This window comes from Candoia aspera, chromosome 8, assembly GCF_035149785.1.
Source record: "Candoia aspera isolate rCanAsp1 chromosome 8, rCanAsp1.hap2, whole genome shotgun sequence".
Classification (NCBI taxonomy): Eukaryota; Metazoa; Chordata; class Lepidosauria; order Squamata; family Boidae; genus Candoia; species Candoia aspera.
In genome coordinates this window covers 338,650-354,406 of record NC_086160.1, presented here as the reverse complement: position 1 = coordinate 354,406, position 15,757 = coordinate 338,650, and the positions used below count along the sequence as shown (strand labels likewise).

At 42.9% G+C, this 15,757-nt stretch overlaps 1 protein-coding gene across 1 annotated transcript; it reads left to right on the top strand.

The window, feature by feature from the left end:
* The first annotated feature begins 553 nt into the window (after positions 1-553).
* Positions 554-5,666, top strand: LOC134502357 (uncharacterized). Its single transcript, XM_063310688.1, has 2 exons — positions 554-705; positions 5,635-5,666. The coding sequence occupies exons 1-2, from the start codon at positions 600-602 to the stop codon at positions 5,664-5,666; spliced, it is 138 nt and encodes a 45-aa protein (XP_063166758.1). The 5' UTR covers positions 554-599.
* Positions 5,667-15,757: the final 10,091 nt, after the last annotated feature.

Sequence of the window (15,757 nt, the reverse complement as noted above, 5' to 3'; positions counted from 1 at the left end):
CACATCAGATTAGTAATTCAAAGGATCCCTTCAGCTTCTGCAGTCTCCTTCACATTTTGCCATCCTTTTTGCCCCCTTTTGAGCATGACTTTGAGATTTACTGTTACCCTTTCTAGTGCTTTATTTGTGGCAGATTGTGGTTCACACTTCACAAACCAAGCCATGGATCTGTGTCAGAGGAGAAATTAGATGGAGCTAGGATTGTTTCCCCTACAAAAGTACTAGGTAACTGTTGCTAAGTTATCTTTCATTAGGCAGTCTGTTAATTGCCATGGGATGCTTCAAAGTTTTATTCCTCGTTAGCTCTGTAGGAGAGTCACAGAAGCTGTGCCCTGTGGGCATGAAGGAGCTGCAAATAAGCATTATGTTTTTCTTATGTGACATTGTAAGAATTACTTTACATGTTTTTATGTACTTCAGTTGAAGAACAATACTCTACCAAACTTTAAACATTATGAAGTTTGACTTAAATTGGCATACACCATTTGCATCAGGTCTAACTTTACAGCAAACTGATGGAATTACTTGCATCTGAAGACTTGTTTTGAAAAAATTGCAGTGATTATAAACAGGGCGTGATCTGCATTTGCTCCATTAATATGGAATTCCTATTTCTTGCCTTGTATTTTTCTTTCTTCGTCTGCCTGTGCGCGCTGGTGTGCCTTTATTTTTCAGGCTGCCAAGAAATGACTTACAAACATGAAGGTAAGTGACTTCTCTTACTGCTAGTTTAAGGTTTTCCCTGGCTATGCCTCTTTGGCTCATTAAGGAGGAGCTGCCCTCCAGGTCTTAGCAATTTAACCACACACGTATTAGATCAGTCAAGGAAAGGCTCCTGTGATGACCCTCTTTAGTCTTTCTCAGCAATGAAAAGGTCTGCTGCTGTTTTCCTGGAGAAAATATAGGTGGGGATATTGATTATCACCACTGATACCAATTCCCAGTTGTGAAATAGGAGAAAAACAACGATGGGGCGGATAGAAGAGCTTGAAAACCTAAACAGGAAAGTGAAATGCCAGCTTCTGCCTTATGCCTTAACAACCAGTGTAATGTCACCTTGAGATGCATCCCCAAATTGCAGTGAACTGAGATTTTTTTCCACCAATTATTTTATCTGGCAATTTTTCATGACAAGGTTTGGGGAAATAGCCTTTTGTCTCTTAAAGCAAAAGCACCAGAGGACTGTGCTATAATAAACTGATTGACTTTTAAAGTGCCAGCAGACATTTTTATGTTAAACAGAAACAACGTTGTTCCAGCAACTGTTCTGATGCCAGATTACATCTCCACACTCACTTCACTGAGTGCTCATGGGGAATCCCCCGTTGATGTGAGGGTGAACCATTTTAAAATGAAGTGAGTTTACACTCCCCTCAGGGTGATGGAGCAGATTAAATTAAAAGAAAAAGAATTACAAGAAAAACCATCGGATAACAAGATTCTCTATCAGCTTAAACTATTACGTCAGCAAATTTCAGTGTTAATGACAAAAGAAATTGAAAGGAAACTACAATATGCAAAGCAAAGATATTTTGAACATGCCAACAAGCCTGGAAGATGGTTGGCTTACAAATTAAGAAAAGAAAGGGAAAAGAAAATGATTATTAAGATTAAGGAAGGTAATGAAGAATTAGTGGAAAATAAAAAATTAAAAAGCACCGCATTTTTCCCCCCAAGTTATATCAAAGACAGGATATTTCTGTGGAGAAAATCAAGGAGTATTGAGTAAATCAAAAACTGCCAAAACTTTTAGAAGATCAAAGATTGATGTTAAATAACTCTATAACAGATTTGGAAATATTAGAAGCTATAAAGAAACTTAAGCTAGGAAAAACACCAGGACCCGATGGATTTTCAGCAAGGTATTATAAATGTTTTAGTGACCAGATTATTGGACCTCTTAAGGAGTTAATGAATTCAATTTTATTGGGATCACCAATACCTGATACATGGAAGGAAGCAAATATTAGCCTTATATTAAAAGAAGGACAAGACCCCTCCATGATTACAAATTATAGACCAATATCATTGTTAAATAGTGATTATAAAATATTTACATTGGCACTAGCAGAAAGGCTGAAAATAATTTTACAGGACATTATACATCAGGACCAGTGTGGATTTTTACCTAGAAGACAAATAAAAGATAATGTAAGAATGGTAAATGGTGACCCTTGGAGTAGACCCGAATTGTAAATGATGAAATGACAGAAGCCTGTAATACTGTAAAAGGTATTAGACAAGGATGTCCATTATCCTTAATAGGGATATTAGGGAAGAGAATAAAAGGGTTAAAAATTAAAAAGGAGGTATTCAAGTTAAGGGCTTTTGCCGATGATTTGGTTTTACTAATATAGGACCCAGTGGAACAAGCAGAACATTTGATGAAAAAATTAAAAGAATATGGATCTCTGGCAGGATTTAAAATGAATAAACAAAAACGAAAATGTTAACAAAAAATATGACAATAATCAAGAATGACTTATGAGAAAAACGGGGTTTAAGATTGAGAAAAAGATTAAATATCTGGGAGTAGTTTTGACAACTAAAAATATTGAATTGTTTCAAAACAATTATAATAAAATTTGGAATGAAGTGAAAAAAGACTTCATGATGGAAGAATTTACATCTATCCCTTTTGGGGAGGATTTCAGTAATTAAAATGAATGTACTTCCCAGAATGTTATTTTTGTTTCAAACAATACCGATTATTGCTGTAGACACGGTTTTCAAACAATAGCAAAAGGATATCTCAAATTTTATTTGGCAGGGAAGAAAGCCTAGAATTAAATATAAATTATTACAGGATGCAAAAGAATGAGGAGGTTTGGGATTGCCAGATTTGAAATTATATTTTGAGGCATGCTGTTTTGTGTGGATTAAAGATTGGATAATGTTGGAAAATAAAAAAATGTTACAATTGGAGGGCCATGAATTAAGATTCGGTTGGCATGCATACGTATGGTATGACAAAGCGAGAATAAATAAGGAATTTAAAAACCATACGGGTTAGGCTTTATTAAGGGTCTGGGAAAAACACAAACCTAGATTGATACCTAATGTCCCTATGTGGTTATGTCATCAAGAGGCATTTACAAGGTGAGAGAGTAAGGGAGAAGAAAAATGGTTATGGTATAAAGATTTACTAACTTTTGAGGAGAGAAAACCGGTATTGAAATCGAGAGAAAGGTTGGAGATAGAGGGATATGTATGTCATCGGTTTGGTTATAGGCAACTGTTTGAATGCTTTCAATTAGATAAAAAGAGTTTTAGATTTGTAAATGAAGTATCAGTGTTGGAGAAAAAATTATGTTTGAATAATCAACATACTATAACTAATATGTACTATATAAGTTTTTATTACAAATGAATCAGAAAGATGAACAAGTTAAGGAATGTATGGTAAAGTGGGCCAGAAACTTTGGGTATAATATTGTGCTGAACCAATGGGAAAAAAATGTGGTCAAAAGGACTAAAATTTACGTTAAGTTATAATTTAAAGGAGAATTTCTATAAAATGATGTTCTGTTGGTATTTAACACCCGATAAATTACCAAAGATTTATAAAAACATTTCAAATGTATGTTGGAAGTGTTCTCAGGGAGTGGGAATGTTTTGCCATCTTTGGTGGACCTGCTGAAAAGTGAAAGAATTCTGGAACCAGATTCATATAAGAATTCAGAAAATATTAAAAATCAGGGTAACAAAAAAACCAGAACTGTTCCTATTAGGCATTATGGATTAAGAATGTTCAGCCACCAGAATGTTGTATGCTCAACATTGGAAAGATCCATGGATTCCATCAATACAGGACTGGACAGTTAAATTACTGGACTTAGCCCAAATGGCCAACCTAACGGACTCAATAAGAGACAAAAATATTGTTAATTTCAAGGAATCATGGCAACCATTTGTGGAATATTTGTTAGAGACTGAAAAAGGTGAAGTAATAACTATGGGTTTTTCATAATAAGAATTGCATTGAATAGAAATAATGGAGATTTATATATAGACTCAGTAGCAAGAGAGTAAGGTGTTATGAATTCAGATATTTCTATAATTCGGTTAGGCGGAAGTCACTTTTTTTTTCTTTTATAAGTGTAAGTTGTGTTTTTTATGTCTTGTTATTCTTTTTTCTTGTGTTTATTTTCTTTTTTGATAATGGTGTATTTGGTATTATGGTTTCTTTCTTTACTTTGTTGATTGAGTTGTATTTAAAATCTGTTTTTCTTTTGCTTGGTTTTGTTGCTGTATTTTATTTTTTGAAGATAATGAAGTTTATTTAAAAAAAAAGAATGAATACAGGTATAGTCTCCTACAGCAGCTGATATTGAACCTGTGAAAGCCATTCAGATGCGTATCGGCTATCTTAGAAGTCCTGATTCCTCATTCTGATTCCTAGGCAGAAGTTTTTAACAATTGATATATTTTGGAGCAAGGGCTGGACAGCTCCACCCCCAGTGATCATATCCATGTGGAGGAATGGCTTCAGTCCCTTTCTCTTTCCAGTGTTTATTCTCTCAGTTGCTGTTAGCCCCACTAGATAGAGCAGACCAAGAAAGCAACTCCTCAGGAAGGCTAAAACTAACTGTATTGGGATTGGCTATAATTACAGATGCCCCCCCCCCGGCCCATGCAAGTCCAGCTGTGCTGCCTTATCATTCAGCGGAGTGATCCTGGGAGGGTGAGCAAAGAGCACCAGGAGGGTGTGCCAAGAGTACGTATCCCCAGCAGGGTCACCCAAGGTGGGAAGGCCATCCCAGGGGCCCAGCTAAAGCCAGCAGGCACCTGTGTTGGGCAGCAGCGACACAGGAGGATACTGGAGGCAGAGGGTCACTTGAGGGACAATGGCAAAGGCATTGATTCATCCTGCATGGGAGGCCGCAATGGCACGGCCTGTATTTTTACCAAGAAAGCCACATGGATGGAAAATATAAAATAACTGATGATATAGCGCCAGATGACGGGCCCCTCGGGTTGGAGGGCACTGAGCATGCTACTGAGAAAGCGCTGAGGATCTTTCAGGGTACTAATGGTCTTTATCACCTGGCTACATTAAAGCCTTCGGGACATCTAGTTGCTAACGTTGCCATACAGGAAAAGAAAATCTGAAGCTGCAAAGACAGAATTACAGTAGCAACATGGAACCTACCCGCAGCAGGGTGGATGGACTCAGTCACAATGGCAATGGGTGCATAGTAGGAAGACCTGAAAGACCAGGTTAGGGACAGACTGCCATGAAGAAAATCTGTGCGGTTGCTAGGAGTAGAAAACAACTTGATGGCATACCAATCAATCAATTGATCGACCAATCACAACAGAATCCTCAAGTTTGATTGTGCTGTAGCCCCTCTTCTCTCCCAGGGAGGTGTCTGAGTCTGAGTTGCTTCCAAATAGTATCTGTCTGTTGTAGACGTAAAATGTGCTTTGCCCCATCATCACCCTGGTGATGGATCTGCCATACCTGCATCCAAGCCATCTTCCTTACTCTCTGCTTACATGACGGAAGAGCTCATATGGCTTTATAGCTGATCCCACGGGGGAAGAGGCCTCTGCCCACGTGTCGCTTCGTGGGGTGGGAGGAAGAGGCGTCTTCTCAGTTCTCTCTCACAAGGGCATTTGTCCTTCTTTCAGGTGCATGTTGTGGGGATGTATTTTGGATCTGATGAAAACCTTGATTCAGATGCTTACTCAGCCACAGAAAAAATGGACAAAATTCCAGCAACATCTGGAGAAATCTTGCAGATGTAAGTGCCGGTGTATATAATATTATATGCAGCATTTTAGGGGCCTTTAATTTTTTCTTTTTATTTACTTCAACGTTATGCTCCTAAATCACTTAATTTATGGAACTTGGCATTCAATTTTTGCAGAAGTCATTTTTGGATAGATTTTTTTTCCTTAGGGCAATCTGAGTCTCCCATACTGCTTAATTCACATTCGGCGTTTCTTCCACTTCAGGGTGAGGCTTGGGACAGCTTTGGAGTAACGGGTGGATCTGCCCTTCTCTGCTGCGTTTCCTTTATCTGAGTCGGGCGGCCCATGCGGCTGCCCCAGCCAGAATCCCCCTCGAGGGTCTGGGGAATCTGGCCGGGGGTTACAGAGTGCGGGGCACGAAGAGCTGCAGCGAAGGGTCGCTCCCCTCTTGTCTTCTGCCAAGGCCTGTGGGTGGATGGGCTCTACACACGGAAGCCACGGACAAACGCAGGACAGCCATGAGGCGCACTCTCCACTCAGCAATGTCACGAAACTCCCTGGATCATGTTCTCTTCTGTTGCAGTGGGGCAGGGACCCTAATTTGTCCTCCATTAAGTGCCTTTTGCTGACTGGAGACCCCTGATGGACCTTTTGCAGAAAACAGGAAAAAATGAACTTGTGACTTATGGTTTTGATGATTAGACGGGATAGATTATAGAAAGAAGAGAAACATGCGGTAACTTCAGAGAAAGAGGTAGATTTACCATTTACACTGGCTGTAGAGAAGATCAGAAGCCACTTCTTTGCATCTTTTTTCTGTCCTCCAAAAAATACCTTTTGTTAGGAGGTGTGTACAAGATGGCTGCTGTGAAGAGCTCCCCCACGTTTGCTCGATTGATTGTTTTTATTATCCAACACTCGATGCAACTAAAAAGATCCCTGGAATATTAGCACAACTTTAGAGCTAATTAAGGATGTGGAACTACAGAGTAGAAACCAAAACGACCGTGGAAAGAAATATCAAAATGAGACATAAACAGGACACCCACCTGAGAGAAAACGTCAAGCAAGGCAAGGCGGAGACGATTTCTAGACAACCGAAGATAAGTGAAGTATTTCAGCTTAAGGGTGCTAAATGTAAGTCTCATTTTCCTTCACTTTCGACTCCTGTAACTACTGACAATAATCCCCATTTTTTACTAGACTGGGATGTGGAAGACTGACCTAACTTTGGCTATAATAGGAGACAGAGGGGTGGACATTGCTCATACTAGGACAAACTCCAAAGGAGGCTTTGATTTGGTTGCTAAGAATTGTCTCTTAACAGCGCAATCAGTTATTGCCATATTTGACCAACTTTTGGATGCTAATAAAAAAATAGATGAACTAAAGAGTCTGAGGAAAACTTCATCTCCAAATCGGCTAAGGAAACAGCTAATAATATATATATTCTAAAACCCACCTCTAAAATGCAGTCAGCGCAGACAGAGCAGGTCTCTTTGGGGAAAGATGAGACGGTGGAGAGGCTGGTCTTGCGGAGACATAGAATCTTGCTGCAAGTTACCGATATGCCTCTGAACAGAGATAGGTGGCACAACAGACGAGCAATACTAAAGTCACTTGCCCAACTAACTCACTGTAGGATATATTCTAATGAGCTCACAGAAATCTCCTGGCTGCCTAGCAGACGTGGAGCCAAAAGAATATTGCTAACGATCACTCAGTCCACTTTCCCAACAATGCTTTTTAAATTTAAGGATCGTCTAAGGAACTACCATATCTTCCCAATATGTGTGTTTTATGACAACTGTATTCAGCCATTGCGAAATACTGGGAGGAGAGCCAAATATGAGAGGGAGGATAGTATAAGCCTCGGAGCATCTAATTACAAGCAGCTCTTATCTGTAAAACGTAGAACTCCTTTTTTATCAAGGTCAGAATACAACAGATTTAGGGAAGGAGATGAACCAGTCTTGATTAAAGAAAAGACTTGGATGTTGGATGATTCAGTGAAAGATGAGGAAGAGCTGATACAGCTGTTTGCCCCCCCCCCCCCATCCCCGAGGAACAGCAATTCAGTGAATAAGTTTGAAACAGTTAAATCAATGCTGCAGTCAGTCGCTGAGGCAGCTCTCGGCATCTTACCTCCCTCTAGCTGCTCCTCTGTGGAAATGCTGTTAAGCCCTACTTCTGCGGGCATAAAATCTCCAACAAAGAAAAAAGGAAAGCGTGTTAGTCCAGGTCAGAGCTTTACAAAAGGAAAGGACAGTCAGTTGACTGATCTAACACAACATCCAAATAACTATCCTGAGGATAAGCTCTTAGTTGGATGATCTAAATTTGCTGGCCGCTGAGAATCAGCCTAAGCAAGTTTCAGAAATGCCCCTGCAAGTGCATCACAATATGGACTCTAATATTGATTTTACTCCACCTGTTGCTTGTTACTTACCATTGCAAGCCAATATTACTAGTCGGAGTCCAGAGTTGGAGCAGCCTCCTGCTACTGACTCAGTCTGACTCTGGTTACACACAAGCCCGACAATTAGAAAAAGTGAGGGAAGGTCGGAGCCCATTGCCAACAATAGCAGCAGCTGATCCCATAAATGTGGAGGCATTAGAACTAGATCAGAGTCTGTTGAATATTGACAGCCATGATAATGAAGAGCAATATCCACAACTGAGGGAAAAGAGAGCTGATCTTTACAATAACTGTATATTTTGGGGAAGTATCGATAGTATTGTATCAGATCCAGAAACAAAATGACTATCTGAATCCGTGCCTCATAACTGCCCCAAATAGATCATTCTGGCCCAGAGAGACCAATACCAGTTGTAATTTGGAACCATGTGGACCAGGGCGAGGTAAACCATTGAAAGATTCTATCTTGGAATATAGCCGGATGGCACTGCAATAGAGAACTCAGCCACTCAGGCCCCCTGTATGGCAAGGACATAGTGATGCTACAGGAAACTTGGACAGGCGATGATCTCTTGCTTGATGGTTATTATTCATTTAAATTGGGAGCAACCCTGGGAAGAGGCTCAAAAAGGCTGAAGGGATGACTGGGCACCCTCATCTCTACCTCCTTAAGAGTAGAACCTAAATGTGTATCTTCATTAAGGCAAATGGCCCTGACTCTCTTGCTAGACCTAGGACCAGTCTCTCTGCTACTCGTCAATGTCTGCCTTCCCCCAGTACAAAGAAGAGATGAGGTTTGGAACAGTACATTGAGGAACTCCTTCTAGAGTACCCTAAGGCAATGGTAGTACTGGGGGGGGGGATCTTAACACGAGAATGGGACCAGATGACATCACGTTATATACCAAATTTCATCAATACCCACCAGCTCAAGAGAATAAGTTAATCTGCACCCTCCCCGTGCAGCTGTCCAAAGACAATATTTCCAACTATGCAGGACTATGTCTTGCAAAAATGCTGAACAAATTCAAGCTATTCACACTAAATGGCTCCATTAATGGGGACCATCCTGGAGAATTTACATTTATGGCAGGAGCAAAAACAAGCACTACAGACTATATGTTAGTCACCAAAAATTTATTACTTTATGTGGAGAATTTCAAAGTATTACCTTACTTTGATAGCGATCACCTCCCACTCTGCCTGAATCTGAAGTCTCCTAGTTGGCAGATACAGCTTGAAGCTCAGTTTACCCCCATTATTTCTTTAGCTGGCCAAGCAAGATGCCAAGTCAAATGGACTTTGCAGCTTGACCAAAAGCTGAAGAAGATGCTGGCAGAGGATAATATGCAGAATTGTCAATTGGCCTTTATAACAACCAAGTTCACCCAAGATCCTTTGAATTTGTACAAAATGCTAATACAAAATTTACACCCCTTATTAGCTTATGACTCTACTTCCTTACCCAAAAGACCTGTAAATGTATTGAAGCCATGGTTTGACAAAGAATGCGTGGATGCTAAGAAAGCCTTCACTTCTGCTTGCCATCTATATAAATTGCAGATAGGAGAGAACAATAAAATTATGGAGAACCTTAAACATCTACTCACCCTTAAAAAGCAGTATTCTGGTTCTGCCTCCTTGCTTGGAAGAGGGAGAGTGATAGCTCCACCTGGGGATGTCTGGCGCTATAGCACCTCTTAGTGATTGTGTTCCATCTCCACTTGGATTTTTCATTCATTTTTATTTATATTTTAATGGTAATTTAGGTGGTTATGTTTTTAGTGTCATTTTATTGTAAACCGCCCAGAGTCCCCCATTGGGGAAGATGGGTGGTGACATAAATTTAATAAAATAAATAAATAAAATAAAATAAAATAAAATAAACGTTTAGTGTCTGAAAAGAAGAAAAAAGACTCAATAGCTACATGGAAATGATTAATCAAAGCAGCAAAGCTAAGGAATCCCTCTCTCTTCTGGCAGATAATATCTAATCAGATACATAGAACCCCTACTTTAATAGACTCTTATATACCCCCTGAAGTTTGGGAACTACATTTCCAGAGGATGTATGAAGAGCCATCTAACCAAACAGCATTGAAAATGAAGGAAGACCTACTTGGCCCCCTGTAACAGCGCATGAAATTAAGTCGCTTATAGGATAACTCAGAAAGAGGAAGGCCCTGGGATATATTTATTATTTAAATTTATATCACCACCTATCTCCCCCAACGGAGGACTCTGGGCGGTTTACAATAAAAGATAATAAAAACATATAAATCTAAATTACAGTCTAAAAATATAAATAAGATAAATAGATATAAAACCCAAGAGAAGATGGAATCACAATCAATAGGGGGTGCTATGGTGCCAACCATCCCCAGGTGGAGCTGTTACCTTTCCCAACCCAAGCAAGGCAGCAGAACCAGGTCTTCAAATTCTTCCAGAGGGCCAGGAGCGAGGAAACCCGTCTCAATTCCAGGGGCAGGATATTCCAAAGGGTGGGCGCCACTGCAGAGAAGGCCCGCCTCCTGGACCCCGCCAGATGGAATTCCTTAGCTGATGGGGTCCATATCATGCCCCCTCTGCCTGACCGGGTGGGACAGGGCAATGTTATGGGAATGAGATGGTCCCTCAGGTGACCTGGTCCCATGCCATGTAGGGCTTTAAAGGTGATAACCAACACCTGGAATTGGGCCCAGAAGCAAACTGGTACCCAATGCAGCTCGCGTAACAGTGGTGTCACATGTGCCGATTTTACAGCACCAATAACTGTCCGCGCAGCTGCATTCTGGACCAGCTGAAGTTTCCAGATACTCTTCAAGGGTAGCCCCATGTAGAGCGCATTGCAATTGTCTATATGGGAGATGACAAGGGCATGAGTGACTGTTCGGAGGGCATCTCGGTCCAGGAATGGGCATAGCTGGCACACCACCCGAAGATGTGCAAAGGCCCTCCTGACCACAACTTCCACCTGATCTTTGAGCAGGAGTTGTGAGTCCAGGAGGACCCCCAGGTTCTGCACTGGGTCCAAATGGGGCAGTGCCACCCCATCCGGAACCAAAGATGACAACTTCCTGGAAACCGAGGGGCCATCAATCCACAGCCTTTCCGTCTTACCAGGGTTCAGTTGAAGCCTGTTGTTCCCCATCCAGACCCCCACAGCCCCCAGGGACTTGGAGAGGGCGGCAACCGCATCACTTACTTCACCCAGGATGGAGATATATAACTGGGTATCATCAGCATATTGATGATACCTCATCCCATGGTGACGGATGATCTCAACCAGCGGTTTCATGTAGATCAACGAGAGGAGAGAGAACCGAATCCTGCTGCACCCCACAATGGAGGGGTTGAGGGTTGGATCTCTCCTCTCCTATCACCACCAGTTGGGAGTGGCCCTGGAGGAAGGAGGTGAACCAGTGTAAAATTACACTGCCAACCCCCAACCCCCTGAGCCACCCCAAAATGATGCCATGGTCGATGGTATAGAAAGTTGCTGAGAGGTCCAAGAGAGCTAGGATGGATGCACTCCCTCCATCCCACTCCCGCCAGAGATCATCCATAAGTGCGACCAATGCAGTCTCCATCCCATATCCCAGCCTGAAACCTGACTGGAAGGGGTCCAGATAATCCGTTTCCTCCAGAATCCTCTGGAGCTGCAAAGCAACCACTTTCTCAACCACCTTTCCCAAAAAAGGAAGGTGGGAGACAGGGCAGAAATTGCCCAGTATAGTAGGGTCCAGGGTGGCTTCTTGAGGAGGGGGTGCACCAGTGCCCCCTTAAAGGCAGCTGGAAACGCTCCCTCCCTCAAGGATGCATTAACCATTGCCTGAAGATGCTCTGAAAACTCTTGCAAATGGCCCTGCAAGTGAGTCACTGAGTCTATCTGACCCAGAAGAGATCGAGCGATCTTAAACAGGGCCATCGGGCGACATTCTGTGGATGCAATAAGAGTGGAAAAATACTCATGTTTCGCCACACTTACCGCCACAAGGTAGGCCTTAATAGCGGCTCTAGCTTGTGTTCGGTCAGATTCAGTCTTCATCTTTCTCCAGTGGTGCTCCAGACGTCTCTTAACCCTCTTCAAAACCCTCAACTCCTCTGTGAATCACAGGGAGTGACGGGTCGAATGCGGTAAGAGAGGTCACACAGGCGCAATCCTGTCCACGGCCCCAGCCGTGGCCCTATTCCAGGCCATGGCCAGGACCTCCACTGGACCATGCAGCAGGTCCTCAGGAATGACCCCCAGCTCCCTCTAGAACCCTACCAGGTCCATCCGTCGCCGGGGGTGGACCACTCAAATGGGTCCTGCCTCCCTGCAGAGTGGGGCTGCACAACAGAATCTCAGGGTCACCAGGGTGTGTTCTGACCATGACAACGGGGACAGATCTAACTCTCCCCTCAGATCACGTCACCACTGCTCAGACAAGAAAACCAAGTCCGCGGTGTGACCACTGCCTCGAGTCGGGTCCCGAATAATCTAATAATCTGGGAGAGGCCCATGGCTGCCATGGTAGCCATGAACTCCCAAGCTGCCTCCAAGGCACATCCCAGAGATGGCAGGTTGAAGTCCCCCAGAACCATAAGTCTGGGAAGCTCCACTGCCAACCCCGAGACGGCCTCCAGCAGCTCAGGCAGGGAGGTTGCCACGCAGCAGGGAGGCTGGTACAGCAGCAACACCCCCAACTGTTCTCAGGATCCCAGCTTGAAAAACAGGGTCTCACAACCGGCCACTTGCGGAGCAGGGCCCCTGAAGGCCACCAGAGATACTCTGATGACAACCTCCACTCTACCTGTCCCTGGTGCCAGACCTGAAACCCAGCAGGGCAGATTTCAGAGAGGGCTACTCCCCCTTCTAAGCCCAGCCAGGTCTCAGTGATACACACCAGGTCTGCCCCCTCCTCTGTGGTCAAGTCACGTATGAGGGGGGCCTTGTTTTTCACTGACCTGGTGTTGAGAAGCAGCAGCCGGAGACCAGGGCTCGCGAGGATCTGCCGTCCAGGGCCTGGGTATGACCACGGAGGGCCGGAACACGCCACCGGTAATAAACACTGGGGGCGTCTTCCCCGAAGATGGCCTGCCCTCCGGGTCCCATCACAGCATCCCCGGCCCGTCACCACCTCGATCGGATAGCCTGCCCCACAGCCCCCAGAGTTTCCTAGTCCAGTAGCCTCCACTCCTCCTGAAATCCTGGGCTTTAATTGAAAATTACAGCCTTTAATTGAAAAATACTCGTCGAATAAAACAACAGCCTTGTATGCTGCCTTCGTAGACCTGAAGGCAGCCTTTGATTCAGTTTCTAGAAACAGACTTTGGGAGAAGCTGGAAGCAACATCAATCGATCGTAGGCTTCTCCATCTAATTCGTGCCCTGCACACTAACACAACCCTTAAGATTAAGTGTAACAGGCAAGGGGCTCTCTCAAAGCCGGTAAAAGTCCAAAAGGGGGTGAAACAAGGTTGCATTTTGGCCCCCCTACTCTTCAACTTCTATATCAATAATTTGGCGAACTGCTTAAACAAGCCAGAATTTCATCCTCCCAGATTAGGAGATCGTAGAATTGCTACGCCACTCTACGCAGATGATGCTGTAGTCCTATCTAGAACCTGCCTAGGACTTAAAAGAGCTCTGAAATCCTTGGTTCACTATTGTGGCAGCGGGAAGCTGGAAATAAAGGATCAGAAAATCAAAATAATGGCTTTCGCAAAAAGATTGAAACGTATCTCATGGAATATCTGTGAATACAAAATAGAGCAAGTGACCAGTTTTAAGTACCTAGGTATAGTCATTCATGCTACAGGTTCGAGGAAGGCTCACTGTGAGTACGCTGCAGCCATTGGACAACAATTGGCCAATGTTATCCTAAATTTTTTTCGATGTAAGTGGGGCTCTCATGTCCCAGTGACACTTAAACTCTTTCGGGCCAAGTCATTAGCCCAACTTCTATACAGGACTTTGGTAGGCCCCTCCCCCTCATGTTTTACACCATTGGAAAAAGTACAAGCCAAATTCATTAGAGTGTTACTTCAGATGCCTAGGTGTGTGTCAAATGCACACTTACGACTTGAAACTGGCATGGTTAGGGTTTAGTCTAGAGTGTATCTAGCCTCTCTAATCCTCTGGCTAAAGTTTAAACTATATCCTACAGGCCTTGCACCTCTTATTTTTCGAGACAACTTTCAATGTTCATGGATCAAGGCCATTAATGCAAAAATTTTAAAGCTAAGATACTCTCCAGCTACTCTTCTCGAGATGGACTTCAGTCGAGCAAAGCTAGAGTTAAAACAAAGGATAAAGGATATAGAGAGGCAAGCAGACATAGGGAAGGTTCCACTTTTCCTGCCTCCTGCACATAAAAGATACATTGCTTCCGCCGTCGGCTATCTCGAGCAACTTGAAATCCCCACCCATCGGAGAGCCTTTTCCTTAGCTTGCTGCCACGTTCTCCCTTCTGCAGTACTGGAGGGCAAATACAAAACCCCCCCATTGCCTGCAAGACTTCGTCCATGTGACTCAGGGGAGGTCGAAACTATAGACCATGTCCTTTTGCACTGTGCCTTTTACAAAGACATTTGTATTAAATTCATTTCATTTATTTGCTGATTATTAAACATCCTGGACATACAGATCCTGAGTATACACAATTGCTGCTTATAGACGGAAATTCTACAGTTATGGTGCTGGTAGCCAGGTTCTGCACCGTAGCAATGAAGATCCGACACACCAAGAGGGGCCAACCTTTGTAATGTCTTGCATACCTTTGTAAACTCTTTATAATCTTATCTATATATATAACATAGTCGCAATGTAGTTTCCATGTTTTATATCTCATATCTAATATATTCTTAAAATTTTACACACTTAACTAGTTAAAATAGGCCACACATTAGACCTTACATATAGAGTTAGATAGATAATTAGTGTATTTTACCTGAATTTAATATATACTTTTTTATTATGTTTTTAATACTTTTAGTGTGACTATGTTTATCTTACAGAATAATACCATTGTACTGGTCTATGACCATAATAAAGAGTGGTGGTGGTGGTGGTGGTGGTGATGATGATGATACCTTTTGTTATAGGCCAACAAGAACCTTGGTGTTTACTGTATAGATGGAAATGCTTGTGAAACTGGCAGAGGGGCAGCATGTTTTATTTTGTTAGCTTAAATTCATACAGAAATTCACGTGGTAAAATTTAAGTACCTCTCTCCTTATGCTTTGAATTTTGCACTGGATTATAGTTTTGCATGTTTCCTTTGTTTTGCTTATGACTCCTAACTCTGCCCAAGTCTTTCTGTGTGTGTGTGGAGTCCTTGGTGCTCTCTGAGCATGGCGGTTTGCTTGCAGACCTTTCACTACCCGACTAGGGAACATCATCAGTGCGATGGAGTATGGGGTCTGCTCCCTGTTTCTATACAGTGGCTCGCCCTGCCAGTGCTGGTGGGGGTGGGGTTTTCTCCTTGGTAGTTCCTTGATTAGGGCATTGTTTTCTGCCTGATTGCTTGTCTGCTGTTAATCCGTTTAACTGGGTGTGTCTGTTGATGGCTGATTTGTCTGAATGCCAGGCTTCCAGGAATTCCCCAGCTTCTTTGGATTTGGCTTGGTCTAGGATGCTCACAGGTTCCCAGTTGAA

What these genes read in the sequence shown, in the direction of transcription:
- LOC134502357 (XM_063310688.1), top strand. Translation starts at nt 600, where the DNA reads ATGGAATTCCTATTTCTTGCCTTGTATTTTTCTTTCTTCGTCTGCCTG. An exon ending in AATGACTTACAAACATGAAG is followed by an intron (nt 706 to 5,634) that starts GTAAGTGACTTC and finishes TCCTTCTTTCAG; the next exon opens with GTGCATGTTGTGGGGATGTA.